The sequence below is a fragment of the Artemia sp. Qi Xiang Cuo genome, chromosome 17 (genome assembly GCF_049724085.1).
Source record: "Artemia sp. Qi Xiang Cuo chromosome 17, ASM4972408v1, whole genome shotgun sequence".
NCBI classification, from domain to species: Eukaryota; Metazoa; Arthropoda; class Branchiopoda; order Anostraca; family Artemiidae; genus Artemia; species Artemia sp. Qi Xiang Cuo.
Genome location: NC_142810.1, coordinates 11,468,415 through 11,486,402, shown reverse-complemented (window position 1 = coordinate 11,486,402; position 17,988 = coordinate 11,468,415). Strand labels below are relative to the sequence as shown.

Sequence of the window (17,988 nt, the reverse complement as noted above, 5' to 3'; positions counted from 1 at the left end):
CAATCAAATGAGCCCTTTATGAAGCTTCGACCACAAAGCTTCCTATAAAAACCTTATATGCGCCCAGAGTATAAATTACCACCCTGCTACTACGGGTTGTGGGGGGGGATGTTGGTTTGTGATCCTCAAAGACGTAATTTCCAGAACTTTCAACTACGTTGAACAAAATGAATATCTCAAAATTTTCATTGGATGTGTTTGGGAAAATGGTGGGTGTGAGAGGAGGGCTAATTGCTCTTCAATCACTTTCGACTATTAAAATGGGCTTTACCCGTTTGAATTTCAATTCGAATGAGCCCTTTTTGCAAGTTTCTTCGACAACTTTTACTATCCCTCATATGCCACCAGGGCATAACTTACCACCCTTGCCCTGAGGGTTGTGGGGAAGGGGGGTTGTCATTCGCAAAGACATAATTTCCAGAACTTTCAACTACGTAGAAAAAATGGCTATCTCAAAATTTTGATTGTATGTGTTTGGGGAAATGGTGGGCGTGAGAGTGGGATTAGTGCCCTCCAATTACTTTCGACTATTAAAAAGGGAATTAGCCATTTCAATTTCCAATCGAATAAGCATTTTTGAAGTTTGTACGACAACGCTTTCTATATAAACCTTATATAACTCTAGGACATAACTTACAACCCTTGCCCTGAGGGCTGTGGGGGGTTTGTCATCCTTAAAGACCTAATTTCCAAAACTTTCAACAACGTTGAACAAAATGGCTATCTAAAAATTTTGATTGGATGTGTTTTGGGATAAGGTGGGCTTAAGAGGGGGGTTAGTCGTCCTCCACTCACTTTTGACTATTAAAAAGGGCACTAGCCCTTTGAATTTCCAATCGATTGCATCCTTTTTCAAGTTTCTACGACAAAGCTTTCAATAAAAAGCTTATATGCGCCCAGGGCCTAACTGGTAACCCTTGTCTTGAGGGTTTTGAGGGGGAGGTATTGGCATACTTAAAGACCTAATTTCCAGAAGTTACAACTACGTTGAACAAAATGGCTATCTCAAAATTTTGATTGGATGTGTTTGGATAAATGGTGGGCGCAAGAGGGGGTTAGTTGCCCTCCAATCACTTTCGACTATTAAAAATGGCACTAGCCCTTTGAATTTCCAATCGAATGAGCCCTTTTTCAAGTTTCTACGACAAAGCTTTCAATAAAAAACTTTATATGCCCCCAGAACATAACTTATAACCCTTGCCATGAAGACTGTGGAAGGAGTGTCCTGCTCAAAGGTATAATTTCCAGAACTTTCAACTACGTTGAACAAAATGGCTATATCAAAATTTTTATTTGATGTGTTTCTATTCACTTTCGACTATTAAAAAGGGCGATAGCCATTTCAATTTTCAATCGAATGAGCCTTTTTTGAAGTTTCTACGACAATGCTTTCTATAAAAAACCTTATTTGCCCCCAGGGCATAACTTAGAACTCTTGCCCTGAGGAATGTGGGGGCGGGGGGTTGTCATCCTCAAAGACCTAATTTCCAGAACTTTCAACTACCTTGAACAAAATGGCTATTTCAAAATTTTGATTGAATGTGTTTGGGGAAAAAACTGGCGTGAGAGGGGGGTTAGATGCCCTCCAATCACTTACGACTACTAAAAAGGGCACCAGCTCTTTGAATTTTCATTCGAATGAACCTTTTTTGAAGTTTCTGTGACAACGCTTTCTATAAACCTTATATGCCCCCAGGGCATAACGTGTTTCGGGAAATGGTGGGCGTGGAAGAGGTGTTAGTTGCCTTCCGATCACTCTGGACTATTAAAAAGGGCACAAGCCACTCCAATTTCGAATTGAATGAACCCTTGTCGAAGTTTCTACGACAACTTCTTCGATACCAAGTGCCCTGGTCTAAAGTAAAAAAAAAAAATAATAAATAATACATTGTGCCAACATCGTTCTTATATGTCCCCTGGGCAAAACTTAAAATCCATGCCCTGAGGGCTCCGGGGAAGTGTCCGCCTCAAAAATATAATTTCTATCTGGAAATCAACTACGCTGAACAAAATGGCTATCTCAAAATTTTGATTGGATGTGTTTGGGGAAATGGTTGGCGCGGAAGGGACGTTAGTTGCCTTCCAATCACTTTCGATTATTAAAAAGGCACTAGCCGTTCCAATTTCCAATCGAATGAGTCCTTTTCCAAGTTTCTACGACAACTCATTCGATGCGAAGTGCCCTGGTGTGGAAAAAAAAATAATAATAATACATTCTGCTAACATCGTTCTTTACTTAGGCAGCGCGATTGCGCTGCCTATGATTAGCTTTACATTATTAGCTTAACATATAACATCATTAGCTTTAAATATGGCATTATTAGCTTTGCATATGGTCGAATACAATATGTTAATTGTTTATTTTTATTCCTTGCAGACACTCTTTTTGACTTAAGGGGTTGTTGACGTGTCTGATTTAGTGATTGGGAAAGTGGTACAAGGTTTATATCTCGGACCAGTAAAGTCTCGGCTTCTCTTTTCAGAAAAACGAAATACCAGTCATTTGTTCTTAAATCACCGAATCCCTTAAGTCTCAAAGAGTGTCTGCAAGAAATGCAGTTATTAAAATCAGGAATCAGATGAATGTTTTGTTTTGTTTTGAGTGAATGAATGTTTTTCTTTTATTTCTAAGTTATTCGCTAGTATCCGTCGATGGCGGTTCAATTTGTTGGATTTTTTTGCAAATCACGGGTATTGGCGAGTTTTGGTTGCTAGGTATTTGGTTTTAATTCTTATAATTTTTGGCTTTTATGGAATTTTATTCATCTTGAAATTTTTTGGGCTTTTCATTGTTTTTTTTTTCTCACATTCACATTGACTTTCCGCGTTTTATTTTGTTGGTTTTTTCTTCGGAACTTTCATTGATTATATTTTTTCGTTTCGTGCTGAAGAAGAGGGGCGTTTGTCTCCTCGGAATATTCGCTTTGTTGTCTTTTGTCAGTATTTTCATTTCGCCTTTAAAAACCCCATTATTGCTTGTTTTTCTTTTCTTTATGTTATATCAGGCCAATGTGGTTTAAGAAAATATCTTCAAAAAGTTTCTTCTCGAATATTACCCTTAGAAACTTACTTATCCACATAAAATTTCCCTTCTGGAAAATCTTATTTCCCTAAACACCAATTCCCTCCTCTGTCTCCAAAAATAACTCCATATATTGTTCAATCACTAATACTTCATGTGAACAATGAGCAAATTGAGTAACTTGAAGCACTTTCCCCAGGAAATCTGAGGGACCATGTCTACCCAAAAGGTACTACTAATGCTACTACTAAAAATTCACTGCAGCACCAAGCCACCTGAGGCCAATAAAGCTACGTGCGCTCCTCCTCCATCCCACTCTATTCAAAGCCTCCCTTTTTGCACCATCCCAGGAAGTTCCCATTTCCTTTAAATCTTTCTTTATGACGTCCTCCCACCCCAGACGAGGACAACCTGCTTTCCGTTTAGCCCTAGATGGTTGGCCCGAAAAGGACAATCTTCGGCAATCTGTCATCCTTCCTCTGCATAATGTGCCCTAGCCGTCTCAATCGTTCTTTAATTATGGCCATAGAAAGCGGGATTGAGCCACATTTTTCGTACAGCCTACTGTAGTACGAAAAATGTGGATTGCAGGGTACCCGGAACAATCCATAGGCAATTTCTCTGGAAAACATATAGCAAGTCTTAATCCGCTTTTCGGAGCGTCAATGCTTCAGAGCCATATTTGACAACTGTAATCACTGTAGCTTCTAATGTTCTAATCTTGGTTTGCAGACTTATCTTCCTATTCATCCAAACTTTTTTAACTGTGAAAAAACACCCTGAGCCTTGGCTATTCTACTTTTAACATCTTCACTGCTCCCACCGTCTTTACTAATAATTAATTAAAAAACTTTTTCCAGAAAATAAGTTTTTCAAAGAATAGTAAATAACTCCATTAAGCAAAAAATTAGCAAAAATAAAATCAAATAATCTACCAAGCGTGAAACTACCACAAATCAGCATCGATAAATAAATTAAACCCAAAACGAACAGAAAATACAATAAATAACTGAGTCAAACTCAAAACGAGCAGAAATTAACATGAGTAGGGCGCAAAACCCCATGCCTTCTCAAGGCCAGAATATAATCTACACTTTACTGAAAAAAATTCAAATGTTTTTACTTTTATAACTTTAATAAATCAAATAATATTAGCATTTTGATTACTAAATATCAGTATATGTATATTAAACTGCCAATGCACATTCATTTGTATTTTATTCAGTAAAGTGCAAATTATGTTCTGCCCTTGGGAAGGCATAGGGGTTTTGAGCCCAACTTATGTTAATGACTGCTCGTTTTGAGTTTGTCTCGGTTATTTATTGTAATTAATTAAAAAAAAACTTTCAAAAAAATAAGTTTTTCAAAGAAAAATAAAGGCAATTTTAATCTTAGACTCAGCAGATACAAATACCATTTAAAGTTAAAATTAAAAACGACCAGATATTAATATTAAAGATTAAATGAACCCTAAAACGAACAGAAATTAAATAAACAATCATAGCAAAAAACATACAACAAGTAATAACATAAATGAATAAATAGATCTTAAAGCGAGTAATGCTTAGATTGAATATGACAATCAAGTTTAAAAAAAAAAAACAATCCCTCTTGAAGTATAAATGAAACTTAAAACAAACAGAAATTAAATAAACAATCAATGAAAACAAACATACAATAGATATTAATGTAAATTAATAAATAAATCTTAAAACGAGTGAAACTAAACATTAAAACATGAAAATAAACATTAAAATTATAGTAACATTTTGAACTGATGAGCTTTCAGCAATTAATATCATTATACATCAAATATTCACTTTAATTTATTAGCTCTTTTTAAAGTTGCTAAAAGCGAATATAGTTTCAATACAAACAAGTGTTTGGATAGTGCCTCCTTTCCTAACTGTAAATAAAAACCAAAAGCCTACTGCGTCATTGGAGCTTAACTGAAAACGAATTATATTACAAATATTTTCTTTTCCAGTTCTTACAGCATTGAAAAAAAAATAAAATCACAGTGAAATAAATTCTTGAACTGATGGATCTTTCAACAATTATTATCATTATACATCAAAAATTCAATTTTATGTTGTTTATACTTTCCAAGACTGTTCAAAACGCATATAGCTTTCTGTAAAGCGTCAATGACGCAGTAGGTTTTATAATTTTACAGTGAGAGAAGGAGGTCATACCCAAATTCTTGTTCATAGTGATTTTAGTTCGTTTCAATCTTGATTTGCATATTCAATATAAGTTTCACTCGTTTTAACATTTATTTATTAATTTACATTAATATCTATTGTATGTTTGTTTGCATTGATTGTTTATTTAATTTTTGTTCGTATTAAGTTTCATTTATACTTCAATAGAAAAATATTTTTTTTCGTTTTAAGCTTGATTTTCATGTTCAATCTAAGCATTACTCGCTTTAAGATCTATCTATTCATTTATATTATTACTTTTTGTATGTTTTTTTCTGTGATTGTTTATTTAATTTCTGTTCGTTTTGGGTTTCATTTATTCTTTATTAGTAATTTCTGGTCGTTTTGAGTTTGAATTTAAACGGTATTTTTGTCTGCTGATCTTAAGTTTAAAATGGCCTTTACTTCTCCTTGAAACACTTATTTTTCAGAAAGTTTTTTTTTTAATTAATTTTTGTTCGTTTTTGAATGCAAAAAAATTCTAGTTTTTAAAAAATTCTTATTTCAAAATCAAAATTTTTGAAAAAAATCAAATCTTCATTAAAGTATCAAAACTGTTATCAAAGTAACAATATCAAAGTGGAAAAATGGGTTTGTGTTATTCTCGGAGTTTTTATCATCTGATATTTGAACTATTTTTAACAAAATGGCTATCTCAAATTTTTATCGGATGGGCTTAGGGAAAAAGGGCGTGGGGGGAGGGAAGGGGCTAATTGACCTTCTGTCTCTCTTTTGACTCTTTAAAAGTGAACTAGAACTTTCTATTTTGAATCAAATGAGCCCTCTCTGACGTTTATACGAGCATCCCTTCTATAGGAACCATTTATATCCCCAGAGTATAACTTACAACATCTGTCCATGAGCCCTGGAGGGTTGGGTCGACCCCATAGTTTTAATATATGATGGTTGAACTATTTTTCACAAAATGATCACCTGAAATTTTTATCGGATGGGTTTATCCATTAGATAAACCCAAAGGCGTGGAGAGCGGAGGGGCTAGTTGCCCTCCGATCTTTTTTGACTCTGAAAAAATGAACTCCAATTTTAGTTTCCATCCAAATGAACCCTCTCTGAAGTTTATACGAGCATCCCTTTTATAAGAACCACATACGGCCCCAGGACATAGCTTACAATGCCTGCCCCCGGACCCTGGTGGGTTGTGTAGACACCAGACTTTTTTTTTATCTGACTTTTGAACTATTTTGAAAAAATGGCTCTCTCAAAGTTCTTATCGGATGGGTTTGAGGAAAATAGTGCGTGGAGAGGGGGGCTAGGTGCCCTCCTATCTCTTTTGGCTCTCAAAAAGTGAACGAGAACTTTCAATTTCCAATCATATGAGCCCTCTCCGAAGTTTATACGAGCATACCTTCCATAAGAATTATATATGCCCGCAGAGCGATACTTATAACGCCTGCCCTGGCCCTTGGGGGGAGGTGTCTACACGGGAGTTGTTTTCATCTGACCTTTGAACTTTTTTTTAACGAAATGGCCATACGTAAAGGAGTTTTTGTCATATGATCTTTGAATTATTTTTACCAAAATGACTACCTAAAATGTTTTATCAGATGTATTTGGGTAAAAAGGGCTTTGGGGGGTTAGTTGCCCTCGCTTTTTACCCTTAAATAGTGCACTAGAACTCTCGATTTTCAATCAAATGAGCCCCCTTTGAAGTTTATACGATGTGAAGTTCCCCCTTTGAAGTTTCTTCGATATGAAGTGTTTCTGGGGGAAAAAATAAATGGAGTGTGGGGGAGGCTAGCTGCCCTCCAATCGCTTTTTACTCTTAAAAAGTGAACTACAACTTTCAATTTCCAATCAAATGGGCCCTCTATGAAGTTTATACGAGCATCCCTTCCATAACAACCATATATGCCCCCAGGGGATAACTTACAACGCTTACCCCGAGGTCCTGGGGGGCTATCTCGACACCGGAGTTTTTTGTTATCTGAACTTTAAACTATTTTTAACAAAATGACTATCTCAAAATTTTTATCTGATGCATTTAGGGCGTGTAGGGGTGGGAGGGGGGCTAGTTGCCCTCTGATCTCTTTTGAGTCTTAAAAAGTGACCAAGAACTTTCAATTTCCAATCAAATGAGCCTTCTCCGAAGTTTATACGAGCATCCCTTCAATAAGAACTATATATGCCCCTAGAGCATTACTCATAACGCCTGCTTCGGGCCCTGGGGGGTTGCGTCGACACAGGAATTTTTCTTATTTGACCTTTGTACTATTTTTAATGAAATGGCTATTATAAGAATTTTATTGGGTGGGCTTGGGAAAAAAGGGTGTTTTTGTGTGTGGGGGGGGGGGGGCTAGTTGCCCTCGGATATCTTTTGAATCTGAAAAATTGAACTATAACTTTCAATTTCCAATCAAATGAGCCCTCTCTGAAAATCATACGAGCATCCCTTTCATAAGAACCATATATGCCCCGCAGAACCACACTTGCAACGCCTATCCCCCGGGCCCAGGGGGAGTTTTTGTTATTTAATTTTTGAACAGTTTCCAAAAAAACTGGCTATCTCAAAATTTGTAGCGGATGGGTTTGGGGAAAAAAGGACGAGGGGGGCTAGTTCCTTTTAACTCTCTTGACTCTTAAAAAGTGGACTAGAACTTTCAATTTCCAATCAAATGAGCCCTCTATGAAATTTATACGTGCACCCCTTTCATAAAAAACCATACATGCCCTTAGGGCATAACTTAGAACGCCTTCCCCTGGACCCTGGGGGGGGGGGGTTGCATTGTCACCGGAGTTTTTCTTATCCAACCTTTGAACTATTTTTAACAAAATGTCTATCGCAAAATTTTCATCAGATGGGTTTGGTAAAAGAAGGCGTGTGGGGAGGGGGCTAGCTGTCCTCGGATCTCTTTTGACTATTACAGAGTGAACTCTAACTTTCAATTTCCAATCAAATGAGCCCTCTCTGAAGTTTATACGAGCATCCCTTTCATAAGAACCAAATATGCCCAAGGGCACAACTTTTCAACGCCTGTCCCCGGGCCCTGGGGGGTTGTGACGACACCTGAGTCTTTGTTATCTGACTTTTGAGCAATTTTTCACTTAATGGCTATCTCAAAATTATATTGGATGCATTTTGGGAAAAAGGGATGTGGAGGGGGGGGGGCTAGTTTCCCTCCTATCTCTTTTGACTCTAAAAAACTGAACTAGAATTTTCAATTTCCAATCAAATGAGCCCTCTCTGAAGTTTTTACGAGCATCCCTTCAATAAGAAGAATATATTCCCCCAGGGCATAATTTACAACCCCTGCCCTCGGGCCCTGGGGGCTGTGTCGACCCCGGAGTTTTCATTATATGCTCTTTGAACTATTTAAAAAAAAAGCTATCTCAAAGTTCTTATCGGATGGGTTTGAGGAAAAAGGGCATGGAGGGGGGGGCGTCTAGGTGCCCACCAATCTCTTTTGACTCTTAAAAAGAGAACTACAACTTTCAATTTCCAATCAAATGAGCCCTCTTTGAAGTTAATACGAGCATCCCTTCCATAAGACCCATATATGCCCCCAGGGCATAACTTACAACGCCTACCCCTGGGGCCTGGGGGTCTTGTCGACACGGGAATTTTTGTTATATGACCTTGGAACTATTTTTAACAAAATAGCTATCTCAAAATTTCTATCGGATACATTTGGGAAAAATGGTTTGGGGGGAAGCGAGTTATCTTCGATATCTTTTGACGCTTAAAAAGTAAACTAGATCTTTCAATTTCCAATCAAATGAGCCCTCTCTGAAGTTTATACGAGCATTCCTTCCATAAGCGCCAAATATACCTCCAGGGCATACCTTATAACCCTTGCCCTGAAGACTGTGGGGGGAGTGTCTTGCTGAAACATATAATTTTCAGAACTTTTAGCTACGTCGAAGAAAATGGCTATATCAAAATTTTGATTTTATGTGTTCGGGGAAATGATGGGCGTGGAAGGGGTGTTAGTTGCCTTCCAATCACTTTCAACTATTAAAAAGTGAACTAGCCATTTAAATTTCCAATCAAATGAGCCCTTTCTGAAGTTTCTACGACAACGCTTTCTATAAAAACCTTATATGCCCCCAGGGCATAACTTACAACCCTTGCCCTGAGGGCTGTGGGGATGTTTTCATCCTCAAAGACCTAATTTCCAGAACTTTAAACTATGTTGAATATAATGGCTATCTCAAAATTTTGATTGGATGCGTTTGGGGTAAATGAGGGAAATTAGGCCTTGTCCTGAAGGCTGTGGGGGAGACTCCTCCTCAAAAACATAATTTCTATCTGGAAATCAACTACGCTGAACAAAATGGCCATCTCAAAATTTTGATTGGATGTGTTTCTGGAAATGGCGGGCCTGGAAGGGGTGTTAGTTGCCTTCCAATCACTTTCGACTATTAAAAAGGGCACAAGCCACTCCAATTTTCAATTGAATTAGCCCATTTCGAAGTTTCTACGACAACTTCTTCGATACGAAGGGCCCTGCTCTAAAGGAAAAACATGATAAACAATACATTGTGCCCACATCGTTCTTATATGCCCCCCGGGCATAACTTAAAACCCTTGCCCTTAGGGTTGTGGGGGAGTGTCCTCCTGAAAAACTCTTCCTGGAAATCAACAACGCTGAACAAAATGGTTATCTCAAAATTTTGATTGGATGTGTTTGGGAGAATGATGGGCGTGGGGTGGGGGGGGGGGAGGCTAGTTGCCCTCCAATAACTTTCGACTTTTAAAAAGGGCACTAGAACTCTCGATTTCCAATCAAATGGGCCCCCTTTGAAGTTTCTACGACGACCCTTCTATATGAAGTGCTTCTGGGAAAAGATAAATGAATAAATTTAATAATAAAACATTGGAGCCGTATGGCCTTTACTATAGGCAACGCTATAGCGTTGCCTCTGATTTATTTATTTATTATTATTATTATTTATTTTGCTCATTGGCGCTTTACTGAAAACTATATGCGTCTTGAGCAGTCTTGGAAAGTATAAACAACATCAAATTGAATATTTGATGTATAATGATATTAATTGTTGGAAGATCCAACAGTTCAAGAATTTATTTCACTGTAATTGTATTTTTATTTTCAATGCTGTAAGAACTGGAAAAGAAAATATTTGTAATATAATTCATTTTCAGTTAAGCGCCAATGACGCAGTAGGCTTTTGGTTTTTATTTACAGTTAGGAAAGGAGGCAGTATTCAAACACTTTTTTGTAGTGAAACTATATTCGTCTTTAACAACCTTCAAAAGAGCTAATAAATTAAACTGAATATTTGATGCATAATGATATTAATTGCTGAAAGCTCATCAGTTCAAAATGTTACTATAGTTTTAATGTTTATTTTTCAATATTAAGTACAAAAGAAACTATTTGTCATAAAATTGGTTTTCAGTAAAGTGCCAATGACGCAGTAGCTATTAGACTTTTATAGTGAGAGAAGGAGGTCATACCCAAAATCTTGTTTGTAGTGATTTTTGCTCGTTTCAAGCTTAATTTGCATATTCAATTTAAGTTTAACTCGTTTTAAGATTTATTTATTAATTTACATTAATATCTATTGTATTTTTGTTGGCATTGATTGTTTATTTAATTTTTGTTCGTTTTAAGTTTCATTTATACTTCAATAGGAAATTTTTTTTTTCGGTTTAAGCTTGATTTTCATATTCAATCTAAGCGTTACTCGCTTTAAGGTCAATTTATTCATTTATATTATTACTTGTTGTATGTTTTTGCTATGATTGTTTATTTAATTTCTGTTCGTTTTGGGTTTCCTTTATTCTTTAATAGTAATTTCTGATCGTTTGGAGGTTAAATTTTAAAAGGTATTTGTATCTGCTGAGCTTAAGTTTAAAATGGCCTTTACTTTTCTTTCAAAAACTTATTTTTCGAGAAAGCTGGATTTTTAATTAATAATAATAGAACATTTTTTGCTCATTTTTTGTTTACTCTTTACTCTTCTTTACTCTTCTTTGAAAAACTTATTTCTTGAAAAAAGTTCTTTAATTAATTTCTGTTCTTTTATATTGACATAGTCTTTTCCGGGAAAAAGAAAATAACACTTTATATCTTTTTGTTTTTTTTTAAGACTTTATAATTTGGCCTGGTATTTGTATGCTGGAGGAAAATGTTCAGAAATTTTCAACAACATACATCATTTTAAAAATCTGGACGCAAATATTAGTGTTTAATTTAGTTTCATACCTCCTCTAGCTTACCTGAAATGGAAAACTTGATACCAATCGCAAAAAAATCTGTTTGCTTTCTCTGATAGCTTAGATACATATGCCCTAAGTAATAATACTAAAATAAGTATTATTACTTATTTGATAGCGTGGATACACTTACGCTATTTTGATTTGGTTAAATTTTAAGAGCAGAAGTAGCCCCGAAAGATTGAACATAATACCCTCAGTCGTTCTTTACTGCTGAGATGTCTTATTTGGAATTAGCATTAACACAGTGCATTTTGATTTAGTCTTAAGGCAACATTTAGTTTTTAAACATAATTGGCAAATTAGAGGGTGGGCGTGGGAGGGGGATTAGTTGCCCTCCAATAACTTTCGACTATAAAAAGAGCATCAACCCTTTCTATTTTAAATTGAATGAGCCCTTTTCTAAGTTCTTAAGACAACTCTTTCGATACGAAGTGCCCTGGTCTAAACAACAACAACAACAAAAAATAATACATTATACCCACATCGAACTTTACCATAAAAATGTCAAGCCTTCCAATCATTTTCGACTATTAAAAAGGGCACACGCCACTCCAATTTCCAATTGAATGAGCCCTTTTTGAAGTTTCTACGAGAACGCTTTCCATAAACACCTTATATGCCCCCAGGGCATAAATTACAACCCTTACCCTAAGGGCTGTTAGGGTGTTTGTCATCTTCTAAGACCTAATTTCCAGAACTTTCAACTACGTTAAACAAATGGCTATATCAAAATTTTGATTGGATGTGTTTGGTGAAATGGTGGGCGTGAGAGGGGCGTTAGTCGCCCTCCAATCAGTTTCAACTATTGAAAAAGGTACTAGCCCTTTAAATTTCCAATCAAATGAGCCCTTGTGAAGTTTTTACGACAACGCTCTCAATAAAAACCTGCAATGCCCCCAGGGCATAACTTACAACACTTGCCCTGAGGGCTGGGGGATTGTCATCCTCAAAGACCTAATTTCTAAGACCTAATTTCCAGAACTTTCTACTACGTTGAACAAAATAACGACCTGAAAATTTTGATTGTACGTGTTTGGGGGAATAGTGGGCGTGAGAGGGGGGGGGCTAGTTACCCTTCAATCACTTTTGACCATTAAAAAGGGCACTAGCCCAATCAATTTCCAAGGAATGAGCCCCTTTTGAAGCCTTTACGACAATTCTATCTATAAAAACCTTATATGCTCCCAGGGCATAACTTACAACCTTTGCCCTGGGGGCTCTGAGGGGTTTGTCATCCTTAAATACATAATTATAGAACTTTCAACAACGTTGAACAAAATGGTTATGTCTATATTTTGATTGAATGTTTTTGGGGAAATGGTGGGCGTGAGAAGGGGGTTAATTTTTCTCCACCCACTTTCGACTATTAAAAAGAGCAATTTCAATTTCTAATCAAATGAGCCCTTTTTGAAATTTCTATAACAAGTTTCTATATAAACCTCATATGCCCCCAGGGCATAATTTACAACCCTTTTACTTCTGAGGGGGGTTATCATCCTAAAAGACCCAGAACTTTAATTTCCAGAACTTTCAACTACGTTGAACAAAATGGATATCTCAAAATTTTGATTGGATGTGTTTGGGAAAATAGTGGGCGTGATAGGGGGGTTAGTTGACCTTCAATCACTTTCGACAATTAAAAAGGGCACTAGATCTTTCAATTTCCAATTGAATTAGCCCTTTTTGAAGTTTCTACAACTTCGCTTTCTATAAAAACCTTATATGCCCCTAGGGTATAACTTACAACCCTTGCCCTAAGGGCTGTGAGGGGACGGGTTGTCGTCCTTTGAGATCTATTTTCCCAAAATTTCAACTACGTTGAAGAAAATGGCTATCTAAAAATTTTGATTGGATGTGTTTGGGTAAAAGATGGGCGTGAGAGGGGGGTTAGTTGCCCTCAAATCACTTTCGACTATTAGAAAGGGCACTAGCCCTTTGAATTTCAAATCGAATGAGCCATTTTTCCAGTTTCTACCACAAAGAATTCAGTAAAAACCTTATATGTCCCCAGGGTATAACTTATAACCCTTGCCCTACTCTAAAGGATTAAAATTATAAATAATACATTGTGCCAACATCGTTCTTATATGCACCCAGGGCATAACTTAAAACCCTTGCGCTGAGTGCTGTGGGGGAGTGTCCTCCTCAAAAACATAATTTTTATCTGGAAATCAACTACGCTGAACAAAATGGCAATTTCAAAATTTTTATTGGATGTCTTTGGGGAAATGGCGGGCGTGAAAGGGGTGTTAGTTGCCTTCCAATAATTTTCAACTATTAAAAAGGGCACTAGCCGTTCCAATTTCCAATCGAATGAGCCCTTTTCCAAGTTTGTACGACAACTCCTTCGATACGAAGTGCCCTGGTATGGAAAAAAAGAAAACAAAAAAATAAATTGTGACTTTTGATGGGTGAAATTAAACTTAATAAATTATATATATTTAGAATCAGCATAAAGCGCCATTTTTTTACTGTATTTTGTCTATTAAAATTTTATTTTAGTGTCGGTTGCTATTGGGCCAAGTTGCTCCTTACTTACAGTTCCTTGCCATGATTTGCTTGAAAGGATCCCTGCAAGTAGTCATTGTAAAAATCAATTGTTCAATTTACTGTTTCAATTCGCTCAATTTGTTAATTTTCTTATTAACTGCTGTATTATCAGTAATTTATATTCTGTTTAATACGTTAATTATTAGGTTTATTATGGACGAGATAGAGTTATTCTTTTTCGTAAGGATGATCCTTAACATGGCCATGACATGGGCTATAACTATGTCTTTAGGGGTGAAATGACCTTCCACAGTCCCTGGGGAGAAGCGTGTAAGTTATGAAATTTACCCATTGTTTACATATAGTATTTGTTATTGGGGAATATACAAACATTTTTTGGGGAAGGGGGTATTTTGCACTTGGAGGGTATTTCCAGAAGGAGAATATTTTTTGGAGAGGTAAATTTCCGGGGATGCACTGTAAAAACAAAAAATGATTTTCAACAAAATGTTTTGCTCGAATTCAAATAAGTAAAAAAAATCCAATTTTTCTGTTGACATCGTGACTTCCTGTGCAAACTAACAAACTATTTAGATTGTTAGGATTTTTGCACTTTTCAGTAGAAAAAATGTAATTTTCGATGCAAATTGGTTATATTAACGAAAATAGTTCGGACTTCAACAGTAGATTGAAATTCCTTGAATATCATATTGAATTTGACTAAAGTGCCGTTTAAAGTGAATTTATGTACAGAACATGCATAAATTTATGTACAAACATTTTGAGCTTATAATTAATATTTTAGAGCAATGGAAGAATGTTATATGATTTTGTCAATAACCTTATGGCTTATGGAATAGTTACATTGTATTAATAAAGGAGAAACAACTTTTTTTGGCCTTTTCTAAATAAACAAAAGACCGGACTTTTTAAATGTTAATATCATCTCTCCGGGATTATTTCTGTTGTATGATCACTTGGGTCTCGCTGGAAACCGACAATTTCCTAAACTTCATGATGAGTGGAAAAGTGTGGCTCTGAGGAGGAGAAGGACCTGTTCGGGCGTGTATCTGGAACTGGTTATTGAGGACCATTCCTGGCAGCTGTTAGAACATCCAACTAGGCTAGTTTTTTCTTCAACAAAATTGTAGGCCTAATAAATTGAACAACGACAGTAATGGAAATCCAATTAAAGAACAGGAAATCCAATAATGATCTTAAATGAAACTCAGAGAGGAAAGAAGATAACAAAACGAAAAATAATATCAAAAAAGGTGAAAAAACGAGTATTTCGTCAGCCAGTGGAAAACCATGAAGAAAAGAGAAATAAGCAAATATTTTGACAAGGACCTCCGCCAAGTCGTCCTCAGTGCCAAACAAAAAAGAAAAAAAACGAAAAATCTAACCTTTCGAAGTTTACCCGACAAAGACAGAACAGACACTAAATAAAAACCAGGCAGGAATCAATGAAAAAGAATTTACCAAGATGATTGAGCAAGAATCCTTTGCCTTGCGATAGTTTTAGCTGGTCTACAATTTTGGTTTTAATTAGATATGCAAATAAGTTTTTTCAAGTTATACCGGGTGAAATCCTCGTTTTTTCACCTTTTTTTATTTTATTTTTCGTTTTGTTATCTTCTTTCCTCTCTTAGTTTCATTTGTCATGTATAGCCAGTGTGGTCTAAGAATGTATTTAAGGATCTTAAAATCCAACTTGTTGTGTTTGAAAATTAAATTCGGGTACGGGAATCCCAAATTTTTGTTTCTCAACAGATTGGATATTCAATAATGATAATGGAATTTCAAAATGGTCTCTAATATTCAATTTAAGCTGTTGAAATTCCAGTTTTGCTGTTGGTAAACATTACAAACTATTTTTGTTAAACCTCAAACAGTTTTTTCTTTACAGTGTGAAGTTTCCAGTTGAAATTTATCACTGTGGGGATTTGTGAGAATTCCTATATTCATTGTCTTAAATTCTCTTTACCAGATATTATGCATGTGCATGTATATTTTGTATGTGGAAAGGTTGTGGGGGAGTTAATCGGGGGCTGTTTCCCACTAGGGGTTTTTCAGCGAGGATGGAATTGTTTGGAGAGAATTTGACGGGGGCGTGGGAAGGGTGCATTTTGTGTTGGATGAAATTTCAAAGAGGAAAAAGAGGAGAGGGGTTTATTTCATGGAAGGTGAGCCAGATTTACTGACATTATTTGAAATAATGTCTTTTAAATAAGAATGAATTTCATTGGTTGGCTTCGGCTTGCCTTTTATTTTGCTTTTGACCAATAAGCAAAGTCGGGATGAAATCTAAAATATAGATTTCAACACTTCCTAGCAGAAAAAATCGGCCGACAGGTAAGGCATAAAATACCTTTTGTCATGATTTCATGCTTGGAATAGGACTGGATACTTCACCCAGAAGCTTCATAATTCTATATCCTAAAATCAAAGTGGCTCTTTTTAATTTGTCTTCATAATTTCAGTATTTATTTTCAGGTGTTACGGTTCATATCTTAGTTCATCAAGCACGTCAATGGGATATCAATCATGCCAATGGAATATTTGGGGAGAGCTCGAGAGATGTTTAAATGCAGAGTACAAAAGTAGCAAGACAGATATAGATGGAATATTCTTAACCCCCAAGCAGAAATTGATTGTGGAGTGTGATCATCCCTTTTTGCAAATCACGGGTATGCCAGGGACTGGTAAAACCTACTGTTTGATATTAAAAATGGTCCGCATGTTCTTCAAACTTTGGCAGTTACGCACAGAACTAAATTCAAAGGAAAAAGAATTAATCATCGTTTATCATAAGAACAAGAAGACAATACAATTTATTAAAAACAGTTTTAAGCAATACGTCAACAAACAAATCAAACAACAAAAGATGGAAATTATGGGAGATATCCCAGAATTATTAATATTCATTTTTGGAAGATATGTTATACGGGATCAGGAAAGTGGAAAGATGTCTCATGAGGATATTGATACAAAAGAAATTTTTGAAGTTAATAAATATGACACCAGAACAAAATTTAAAATATTTTGTGATGATGCCGAGAGTTTTTGGAATTTTTGGGGGTCAAATAACTTGTTGGAAATCAATAAGGCAATGGGTTTGTCCAATTTCTGCTGGTACACCTCGTATAGAGACATATCTACAAAAATACAAATGCATACATACAATAAAATACCTGTTCAGCCCTATGTATATCATCGAGTACATCTTACTGACAGCCTGAGATATACAGGCAGCATACACGCCCTTATAAATCAACTTCATGCCGTATGGTCAAGTAAATATGATTTCATTCCAGGATTTAGTCCAGGAACTCGAATTATTGGAGAAAAACCGGAGTTTGTTAGTGTAAAAGATTACAGGGCCATGGGAATTAAAGTGGATGAATTACTTCAAAAATTAGACAAAGAGGGAATAAAGAGAGATGAAATAGCCGTCATCAAAATTGAATCATGGACGGATATGATAAGGAACGCCCTGAGAAAAGATATTCAGAGGTAAGGAAGTCTCCATTAAAACAAACCTAAAATCTCAAAAAAAAAAAAAACAACTAAGAACTACTTTTTAATTTAAAGATTATTTATCCTATTAGCAACTGATCTAGCAAATCTGATCAATTGAGAATAGATATGAATAGATTCAGAATAAAGCAAATAGAAAGGATCGATTCAGATCTATCCATTATCTATCCAGAATGAAGATTTTAAGGTAAGGGTAAGGAAAAATAGAAACCAAGATAATGTATAAAGATAATAACTAACCTAACCTTTGAGGTTCTACAAGGAAGAAAGACGATTTGCTCTCAATCATGATGATAAAAAGATGTTTCCCTATGGCAATAATTTTATAACGTATTTTTCTTTCTATTAGTGTTTCCAAGCTCAATTTCTTATTTCTGTACCCGTTATGTGTGTATAATTGTTATTTTCTTACTTGGGGCAGAGCAAAGCTCAGATAAAGTAATTAACGAAATTTCAAACCGCTCTTCCAACGAATTTATTTGCAGAAAAAGCTTAGCCTACTATTACATATCCCATAATTTTCAATGACA

The 17,988-nt window shown here is 35.8% G+C and overlaps 1 protein-coding gene across 1 annotated transcript in view; it reads left to right on the top strand.

Moving 5' to 3' along the window:
• The window catches only part of LOC148941888 (uncharacterized), a 46,060-nt gene that overhangs the window by 2,596 nt on the left and 25,476 nt on the right, over window positions 1–17,988 (top strand). The window contains exon 2 of the mRNA XM_089103168.1: window positions 16,415–17,434. Within this exon, the coding sequence (XP_088959294.1) occupies window positions 16,415–17,434 (1,020 nt within the window). The remainder of the gene's footprint in view (window positions 1–16,414; window positions 17,435–17,988) is intronic.